This window comes from Symphodus melops (assembly GCF_947650265.1).
Source record: "Symphodus melops genome assembly, chromosome: 5".
NCBI classification, from domain to species: Eukaryota; Metazoa; Chordata; class Actinopteri; order Labriformes; family Labridae; genus Symphodus; species Symphodus melops.
Window position 1 is genome coordinate 2,905,081 of NC_136695.1, and position 10,600 is coordinate 2,915,680.

The 10,600-nt window shown below is 48.7% G+C and overlaps 1 protein-coding gene across 1 annotated transcript; it reads right to left on the bottom strand.

Annotated features, from left to right (window-relative positions):
- Positions 1 to 148: 148 nt before the first annotated feature.
- Positions 149 to 9,437, bottom strand: LOC306823299 (activating signal cointegrator 1 complex subunit 3-like; the record flags this gene model as incomplete). Its single annotated transcript, XM_079342755.1, has 8 exons — positions 149 to 422; positions 1,006 to 1,181; positions 1,556 to 1,762; positions 2,750 to 2,900; positions 3,086 to 3,237; positions 5,391 to 5,615; positions 9,096 to 9,230; positions 9,309 to 9,437. Coding segments are annotated over 8 exons (1,299 nt in total), but the record flags the coding sequence as incomplete, so codon positions are not given.
- Positions 9,438 to 10,600: the final 1,163 nt, after the last annotated feature.

A 10,600-nucleotide genomic window follows, 5' to 3' on the forward strand; every position in this document is an offset into this window, starting at 1 on the left:
CTTTGACTCTCCCGTCATCAAAACAAGACCATGGCCACTGATTTACGCACCTCTGAACGGACATAAACGTGAGAAAAGAGCAGCTGAACGTGAGTTTATAGAAGTCTTTTATTCTGAAGCTTTCAGAGTGTCAGGCTCAAAACAAGAACATCATTCATCATCCTGGTCAACATGGACACGAGAGGAGTCACAGATCAGAAGCTTTAATAAAGGTCAGGACATCATAACTGTGAAACTAAGCTGTGAATGAGAAATCAAACATTTCTGACGTCTTCATCTCGTCCTGCTCGGCCGCCGCTCACTGGGTCACCTCCGTGTTGACCTGAGCGGCGATGCTGGCGGGCGTCACGTTCAGGCGCACGTCGTACTGCTGGTCCAGGCCCAGGTAGCTGTCACTCATCAGGTACAGGGTGTAGATACACCTGAGAGGAGAGCAGGCGACAGGGCCAAAGGAAAAACATGCAGTGAGGAGAAGTTCTAATGGTTACCATGGTTACCGACTCTGACGACACACAGGGGGGGGAGAGAGAGAGCGAGGACACGAGGACGCTCTCAAACGATGGTTAATGTTATAGGACACCACACACACACACACACACACACACACACGCAGACTCCAGATCTCACTGAAACTCTCGTGATCAAACGCGACTTCAGGAGACAAACAAAAATGGAGGACGGTGGACGCCGTCCGCTGGCTGTGCGTTCTGTTTTAAAGCAAAACTGATACACGTGGAGTAAACGTGGCTTTACGACACGGTGCAGCGTGAGCCGGAGGTGAGAGGTTAAAGTGTGTATCGTCCTTTTCTGCCTCGCTCTCATTGGCTATTAAAGGCTCTTCTGTCGGACGCCGCCAGGAGCAGTACAATGGTTACAACAAGCATCGAATCGGACGCGTTTCCTGTCCTGTCTGAAAAGCTTCAGACAGAACAGAACTTCAAAATAAAAGCCTAACCATTTGAAAATGCTTCATCGTCTGACGTGCGTTCGTGCACAGCTGCTTACCTTCCCGTCTTCTCCGGCGTGTAAAAGGCCACAGACACGCTCGTGTGGTTGCGTACGTAGCCGATCCGTTTGACGGCGAGCAGCTCCCTGCGGTCCACCTCCCCCACCACCAGGAACCAGCCTTCATCCTTGGCCTTGGGGAAGCGGGGAGCCTGGGCCTTACTGTCCTGCTTCCTCTGAAAAAAACAAACCAGGGTTTTTTTTTTCCTTCTTCACATCTGACCTCGAGGAAAGAAATAAAACGCTGCTAAGTGGACGGAGGAGAGCGTGCTGGAGTCGCTGGTTGAAATGTGACACAGAAACAATCTGCAGTTCAAAGAAGTTCCCCAACTTTACTAAATCACCAGAGGAGCCCTTTAAGTGTCCACAACATCTGAGGATCAGTATATCTTTCTCCGACACATCAGCATCTGCAGCCGTCATGCAGACAAAACCAAAAATCAAAGTTTGAGAAGATGAAAAACTGCAGCCGCAACAGAAGACGGTCAGTTTGGATTTGGTTTGTTCGTCGAGGAACTTAAATGAGCGTGTAACAAACATGCACACTGACCCTCTGCTGGCCCAGGTTGATGCGTCTCAGAGACACCTGCAGGACGTACTCCTGGTCGGCGTGCACGTCCAGCCAGCTGCTCTCCTCCCTCAGGTTTCCTCTGGCTGCAGGGAGGCGGCGCTCCGTCTGCTCCTGGCTCTCCTCCCACCAGCCCTTCACGCTCATGTCCACCTCCAGCACCGGGAGATGACTCAAGAAGGACCAGGCCTGAGGAAAGAGGCCACATGCTAACGTTAGCCACACTGACATCCTTTCTCCTGACAGTCTGAACTGAACTCTGTGTGTTTGAGTCCAGCGATAAATGTCTAAAATAAAAAATGGTAAAAACTGTTCTTTGACATGACGTGAAATTGGTGGTCAGGAAGTCAGAAGAGGAATAAAGAGGTGTGAGTGGAGGTTTTAGTGTTGGCTGGACGGATCCATCCGCTCGTGTACAGTAAGTCTTTGGAGCCTCTTAAGTGTTTTTATGAGGATTTAACATTCGGTTCAATGCAAAAGCCCCGGGCACGAAAAGAGAACAGAAAAAACGACTGGTGGAATAAGGTGTGTGTGTGTGTGTGTGTGTGTGTGTGTGTGTGAAGTGACGGATGGGAGGAGAAAAGCCTCTCTGATTCACCCTGCAAAAGCTATTTATGTGAGGATTACTGTCCCTGAGCGAGTCAGACAGAAACGCTGCTGCACATCTAATTATTTAATTAGAGGGGCCTCCACACGGCGGGGGGGCGGGGGCGGCCAGGGAGTAAAAAACGGAGGAGGAAAAAAAGCTGGACCACTGATTGGGTGAAGCCACAGGGCCTGCCGTGGTGCCCGGACACTCTCATTACTGCGGCAATTAGCACTTAAATAGGAGCTGTAAAGTCCATGGATGGAGGTATAATGAGGGATCCTGGAGGAGCACAGTGTTAGACTGCTCGACTCACCTCACTCATAATGCTGTGTGTGTGTGTGTGTGTGTGTGTGTGTGCACGCTGGTGTGACGGTAGGACCAGATTTTTTCACTCTCTTGATTTTTCTCTCTCTCTTGTTAAAATATGAGGTCAGATCTGTGGTTTCTCTCTTTAAATACGATCGATCAACAATAACAACAGACGTATAAGATATTTCAGACACTTGTCTTCTGTGAAAAGTATGCAACACTTTAAGAAGTGGGACAAGAAGAAGTGCAGAACAAAGAGAATCAGCAGACACTCTGACCTGTGCGATCTGGTTTGACTGCAGCTCCTGGCCGATGATTGAAGTGAAAACACTTTCCTTTCCCCTGCAGGCAGCGATCAGCTCAGGAAGTCCTTCGATTGGCCCGCTGAAGCCTCCTGCCTCGCTCCTCCCCTTCCTGTTTGCCCATTTCCTGCAGGGTGACCGAAAGAGAGACAGACAGGGGATGATGAGCAACCACAGGGACGGTGGAGCTTTGTCGTCCCTCTCTTTCCATTTTTATTGAGTTTGCACAACGTGATTGAACACTGAAGGATGCAGATAAGATTTCACATATCCCCCCCCCCCCCTCAGGTGCAGCTGTGGTGGCGGGTATACCTGAACAGATGGAGATCTTGTTGTTCAATGTGTGGCAGAGTCAGAAGTGAGGAGTCGTGCAGCCAGCGGCCCTGAACGATCATCTGCACCAGGTTGATGACACTGAGGGCCGTCACCAGCCAGCCTTCATTGGCAGCTACATCTAGAATGGCCTGAGAAGAAACAAAACTGAGGCTTAAAGGTCACATGATCTCCTCCTCTTCATCAGGTGAAATCAGTGTCAGAGCTCCTCTTCATCACGTGTGTGAAGTGTGTTGTTGTAAATCCACTCTGATCCTGTATTTGATCATGTCTATAAACCCCTCTATTTCAGCCCTGCTCAGAACAGGCTGTTTCTGTGTCTGTAGCTTTAAATATGTAAATGAGCTGTGTCTGACCACGCCCCCTCTCTGGAAGGGCTTGGGTGTACTCGCTGCTTTCTGGCTCCATGTCCTATTGTTCACGGTGAGAAGGCAGACTCAGAGGGCAGAACAAACACCAAGCTGTGGGAGTGTCACCCACCTGGGGGAGGGGCTACTGCCCTTTGTGATGTCATGAAGGGAAAATCTCCAAATGATCTGTTTGACACATTTTCTGAAAAGTGGAGCAGGCAGAAGACGGAGAGGATGGACTTTTCTCCTCATTGGGGGGTTTGGAGACAGACATGTTAGAGGAAGATGGTGAAGAGGATTTTAAATAACATGTAACCTTTAAATCAAGATGTACTTATCGTTAACTTGTTGGTTTGGAGTCTTCTGGCTGGATTTCGACTGAGGGAGGATTTTAAATCAGACTTATTCAAGGTTTGGGGTGTTTTTTTAAGATGAGGTGCAAGAATTTGAATCACACTGTTATTTAAAGGGAGTTTTGGAAAAGAGTCAAGAACTGATGAAGGGCTGAAACTGAATCCTGGAAACCTGCCGAGCAGAAGTTTGCAGTGGAAAGGTGAAAACCATGACAAGTGTTTATTAAAATGTTTTCTGTCTGTCAGAGTTGAAGTTCACTGTGAGCTAAAGTAAAGAATAACATTCATTCAATAAAAAGCTCCATAAAGAGAGTAAAGAGCAGAAGGTGTTCAGTAAACGGTAGCAGCAGGACACCAGAGAAGTAACCACCTCCATGAGCCGTGCAGGATCACTGCCAGACACACAGCGTGGAAAATCACAAGCACATGCACACACACACACACACATACAAGCACACGCACGCACGGCGTGAGCTGTGGACAATGGGTAACAGACGCTTAGACATGGTGATAACTTCAAACAGTACGTACGCAGAGATGGATCAGAAAACCAAACAGCCAGCCAATCAGAGCTCAGAGGCAGAGCGACATGCACTGATCGATACAGCTTTTATCTCGTGTCCCGACTCGAACGCAGAGTCTCTGCAGCAGCCGGGGGGGGGGGGGGGGGGACCCAACCTGAGCACCACGTTATTTATGTGCGCTTCAACTACAAATCACTCACAGTTTAACATTCCTCTGACTGTCTGCTTCACCTGCAGCAGAGCGCCGCTTCACAAGATCTGCTGCCTTTTAAGGTTTTATACATTTTATATATATATATATATATATGTAAGGTATAAAAACCCAACTAAGAAATGAAACTCATCTAAAAGAATCATCAGCAGGTATCTAACAAGAGCAACCTGCCATGTAGTTTATCAAACAGGAAGTAAAGATTCACAGCAGCTACATATTGATATGCACACGTCATTTAAATTGAAAGTTTATGATGGCACATTTGAAGTGATACTTGGTTTACAGTGACATTAAAGGTCACATACTAAGAGAATATAACTTCCCCATGTTCCTCTCACTCTAACATGTGTTTGTCTACAAACCCTCCTCCAGTCCATCCTCTCCGTCTTCTGCCTGCTCCACTTTTCTGAAAATGTGTCAAACAGGCCATTTGGAGATTTTTCCTTTTATGACATCACAAAGGGCAGTAGCCCCGCCCCCAGGTGGGTGACACTCCCACAGAGCCGGGACAGTCCTGCCTTCAGTCCGTCGATTTATCCCTGATGAATGTTGTTACCCTTTATATAGTTAGTGGGGCAGTAAACAGGAATTACTCGTATCGTTTGGATAATTAAAAATCCATTTAGAGAAAACAAAATGTTTCATTCTCAGATGTTTTATGATCCGTGAGCTACAGTGACAGAGCAGCTAATGTTAGAAAGAACCACTTCCTGTCTAATAGCTGCGCCTGTCGTCGAGAGCGTGCCCAGCTAAAGTGATGAACCGGCATCATCATGTTCATCAAACACCAGGACACCCTTTGTGTTTCTATAGCAACACAACGCTATGACCACGCTACGGTACCTGACAGATTCGGATGGCGTTGTCCAGCACCGTCTTGGTGTCGGTGTTGTAGTCGCTGCAGGGGAGTGAGGCCCGGCTGAAATGGGCCTGCAGCAGCAGGTGGGTCTTGGTGTGGGCGCTGTCGAAAGAGTGTGGGTTGACCTGCAGGGGGAGCTGCTGAGCCAGCTGGCTGTTCAGCTGGTCCTCGTTGTGTCTGACGGGCAGCTCGGCGTACTCCTCGGCGTCCTGCAGGAAACAGAGATCAAACGTGAAACAGGAAGTGGAGAGCGAGCTGTGGGGGGGACCTTTGTAATCCCAGCATCTGAACTCCAACAGCTGCATGTACCTCCACATGCCGCTTTCTTTATGCTCAGACACCAGCTGCTCCCCTTCCCAAAAGAAGCTTTTCTCCTGACCATAAATCCAGACGCACTTTTTATACCCGTTATCTCCTAAAATGTGTGTTTCGTTCCATATACTGGTGAGACCAGTATAACATGCAGCCACAGCAGCCGCCACCATCCCCCTCTGCACGCTCCCTGACCAAACCTTTACCGTTTCCCCCTTTTCATTGTGTGCTGCCAGCCGCCTCTCGGGATATGGATCCTTCGGTGTTACTGTAGCTGGCAGGACTGTGAGACCCCACACAGTGAACACAGACTTCACGACGTGGACGGAGGGAGTTTGAACCGTTCTCTGGGAGACCCCCTCAAAAGGGTCTGATCAACAACCTGCACACACAATAAAAGTCTCCTACAGATTAGTCTCTGTGTCTTTCTGAAGCGCGTGTTTGTAGAAGCAGAGAAACATGAAAGGAGGAGCACCGGGTCCATCACTCTGCTCTTCAGGCTCGTTTGCGGGTGTTTTACGGAGAGAGATGCGTGGACACGCATGGATCCTCTCCTCACGTTCACTCCAGTTTCACTTCGGCTAACACAGTCCCATCAACAGGCCGCACTGCAGGCATTTGTCACAGACCCCCCCCCCCCCCACCCGGCCCCGACTGTTAGGGCTCCATCCATCACGACCAAAGGCAGTGTTTTAAAAGGTAAGACCTGAAAAGGGGGTGGGGGCTGGGGGGGGGAGATCATGTCTGAATGATTTACCTTGCAGTGGCGTTGTGTTTGCATATGGATGTGATGGTGAGAACACTATAGATCTTTGAGCAGGCTTCATATAAAGCGACACGGTGACAGAGACAGAGGAGGGAGCACGTAATGGGAGAGAGGCTGGAGCTCAACATAGAGAAGAACTCCCAGAGTTCACAGCAGGGACCAGGTGTGAATTATCTTCGAGGGACAGGTGGAGGACGTCATACAGCAGTGAAACAGGCTGTAAGGGCTGCAACATCATCCTCCACGGGTCAACGTGCTTCCACTGAAAGTCGTCGTTTTTGTAAAGAGTCTGACAAAGTCACAGGAAGGATCCCGACAGAGTCAGAGCTGTTTGTTACACAGGAAGCTGACCAAGCGTCTTCTTCTTCAAAGAGATCAGACGCCACAGACCACCTCGCAGAACGGAGAATCATTCGTCCTCTGGAACCTCAGACTGCTTGAGTTAACTGACTGACTTAACTGTAAATTAGACAGTTGAGTAATAAAACGAGGGGTGTGTTCAGGGGGCGTGTCCAGGGGGGCGTGTCCAGGGCTGGCACGACCTATCCCAGGTGCAACCCAAGGATCCTAAACCATGACTGAGGTGGGACTTTTGTTAAATGGACTTGGAGCTGTTTTCAAACAGGCTGTGAGACACGTCTTCATCTGTTGATGTAGAATATAATCCACTAGCACAGTTTACATATCCGTGCACTCAGGGAGGGACGTGGGGTTAGCAGTGATGTCGATGTAGCATATCAGCGCTTTCTCTCTCTCTCTCTCACTATCTCACATTAAAGTGCGATATAACTCTTTTGCAAGAGGCCTAAAGACGGGTTGGGTTTTTAGTACAAGGGAAATGAAAGCACGAAAAAAAAAACAGCCCGAGCAATTTCTGCACTCTGTACACACATCATATTGTAATGCATGGTTGATGTGTGATATATGTGAGGCAGTGTTCTTAGTCTGAGGTTTAGGTGAAGTATGTGTTGATCTGTTCCAGTGGACTGTAGCTGAGCACAACAGTCAAAACATCAACCTCCTTTCTTTCCTCTTTGATGACTTAAAACGAGTCAGCTGTTATCTCAGGAAGGACAAATAGAAGAGAAAGAAAGCAGACACAGAGACCGCAGGCTGAGTACAGTAAGAGTGTGTGTGTGTGTGTGTGTGTGTGTGTGTGTGTGTGTGTGTGGGGGGGGGGGGTGCAGCGAGGTGTGGCTGTTGCTCATTAGTGGTCACGCTGCAGCAATTAGGGCGAACAGGAGAGGCATGTCGGAGCTTTGTTAGCTACAGAGGGGGAGTGGACGGGGCGGCAGGGTGAGCGGCCTATTGTATCACAGCTTGTTGTGGGGGGGGGGGGGGGGGGTTGGGGGAGTCTGGCACGGCATGCTTTGGTCTGCTTCCAACTACATGTGTGCAGAAGAGCTTCCTCGCTGAAGCCAGGTTCAAACATCAACTCCACGAGATCGGATCATTTTCCTTCTTTTGGAGCTGCCTATCAAAGTTCATAACGACACATACTTTAAAAAAAAAAAGGTTGGTTTCAGGAAATGTAATTTCCCTCCCTGGTTCGGCGTTTGTGCTGTAAATTTAGAAACAATAAAAAAAAAAAGAGCCTATTAGAAACATCGGTCTTCCCCCCTTCAATCAGAGGTGATAAACCAGTATGTAATGTGTTGCCCCCACCAATCAGGAGCTGAGGGTGTGGATGACCTTGATGCTGGGATGCAGAAGGTCACAGAGCGACAGAGAGGAAGCGTCACACGGAGGACAGAGCCAGGAGAGTTAACGAGGCTCGCAGAAAGGTGCTAATTAAGGGGGCGGGGCTTGATTGTGTTCACATGTGTGTGTGTGTGTGTGTGTGTGTGTGTGAGAGAGTCAGTGTGTGTGCTTGTGCCAGAACATCCTCTCATGGTTGATCTCTAAATGATGCAAAGTTCATATGAAGACCCCAAAGCATGAAAGATGATCTGCTGTTCAGGACTGAATGTGGGTTCACTTCCTGCTGGGGAGGATCGCCATGGTTACCGACGCTGAATGCATTAAACCTGCCGCGGAGCGAGTCATGTTCAAGGTGAGCTCTGTTTGTCTAAACGCGGCGTCACTGAGTGACTCCCACGCTGAAGGAGGCACCGACGTTTCCAAAACGCATCTAAATAAAATCTGCTGCAGAAGAAGAACAATCAGCAAACTATACAGCGGTCCAAAATGATGACACACGCCGTCGTCACCATCTCACAGTCTGACTGACCAGTCCTGCTGTGCTTCATTTTCAACATCTCGTCTGCCTCATTAGGTCATAAAGACGCCTTTAAAGAAAACCGTGGTTATTAGTCTGTAAATAAACAGAAGAAATAAGCAGGAGATCTCCCCCAACACGGTGAAAACAGATGGTGCTTAAAGAGACACTGCATGTTGTAGACTCGTCACACAGGCCGTGTACTGAGCGTATGAATCCTTTTCATCAGGAGGACAACATCCTCTGCAGAGCAGCACTTCCTCGTTGCTAACAGAATCCCTGAAGCGTAACCACGTTGATGCTTTTACAGTCTTGGCGTTAAAGGCCGGAGACATGAAAGGAGCGGTGGCTCTGTCGGAGCTGATTCAGTAAGGTGGTGATGGTGACACTGACCGTGAGGACGGAGAGCAGCTCGTGGACGGGCAGCTCGGCTCTCAGTCGCTCTTTGAAGGTGCGGATGGACTGATGCCTCAGGTAGTAGTACGAGGAGATGCGGCCGTACGTCAGCGGCTCGATGGTGCGGTCGTCCTGAAACACGAAGACCGAACAGAGGTGAGAGAAAGGAAGACGGCATCATCGCTGAGTCACTACAGCTCACACCTCTACCTCTTTGATCTCGATGCAGTAGGAGCACTCCAGGTCCCGCAGGCTTCTCTCCACCAGGGTGGACAGGTATCTGTTGATGGACTCGTGGCTGATGTCTTCGAGGCTGTAATAACTGACCAGCACAGAACACAATCAATCAAAACATCTGTGTGTAAAACAAACAAAACACACAGAGCACACTGATGTGTTCATGGAGAAAATGTGTTTTCTTACACGCCTCTAAACGCCTTCTGTCCTGCATGACTTTTCTAGAAGGAGGCTCAGGAAGATTTAAATACAGTGGGACACATTTAAGATCCGGGGAGTTTAAGTCGACACATGTGCTGAGGGTCAGCTTCCACACCCAGCGTGTTAACATGCACCGTCTGAGCTGGATGTGAAGCTGAGTCCGACTCTGCTCGAGCAGGACCGACTCTCTGTAAAGCCCACTCACAGATCACAGGTTCAGATTGTTGCTTGTGCACGACGTTATCTTGCCAGCAAATGATTCCCAGGTTGGACTGTTGTTTCCTACAGTCAGACAAACATGCTGAGCCCTCCTGAGTAAGAGTTACCACATGAGCTCAGCGAGCTGCAATCAGACACAATCTTCATTAAGTCATAATGCCAATATTTGTGCAAGGTGTGTGTGAGGCACATAAAAGAGTCGAGCAGTAGGAGCAGATGGTGAAAAGCCTAAAGGTAAAACAAAACATCTTCAGCTGTTTTAAAAATGGTTTATTAGTGCTTTTCTCTGGAGCCATGTGGCTGTCATACGGACGTGTTTTAAACTTAGAAGTTACGAAATACTACCAATAATCTGCTCGTCATAAATTAATGTGTCGTATCCAAGAACCTCAAACGTGAATATTAACGATGAAGTGAGTTTCTCAGAGGCCGAGTTGCGGGGGAAGTAAGTCGCACTAAGAGATTATTTTCTGCAATGATCCAAAATCCAATGCAAAAATCCCATAGACAAATTTTCAGGAACCACCGGCGCCATTTTTTCGAGTTGGCCTACAAAAATACGTCATTACTATACCAGACTATTGCGTAGCTGCTATTGTCATCCGGCTAACACGCCACCTATCAAATAGGGCACGGGTGGCTGTGGAAACGCAAATCGAACCAAACCGTTCCAAACTGTACTGATCTGTACCGGTCTGCTGTGTGGAAACGGGGCTTCCCTCAAAAACACGAGACAGGGGGCGCCGGTCGCTGAGTGGTTATGGCGTGCCCCCCTTGTACAGAGGCCCGGGGTTAAATCTGACCTGGGCCTCCCATGTCAATCCCCACTCTTTCTCCCGCTGATT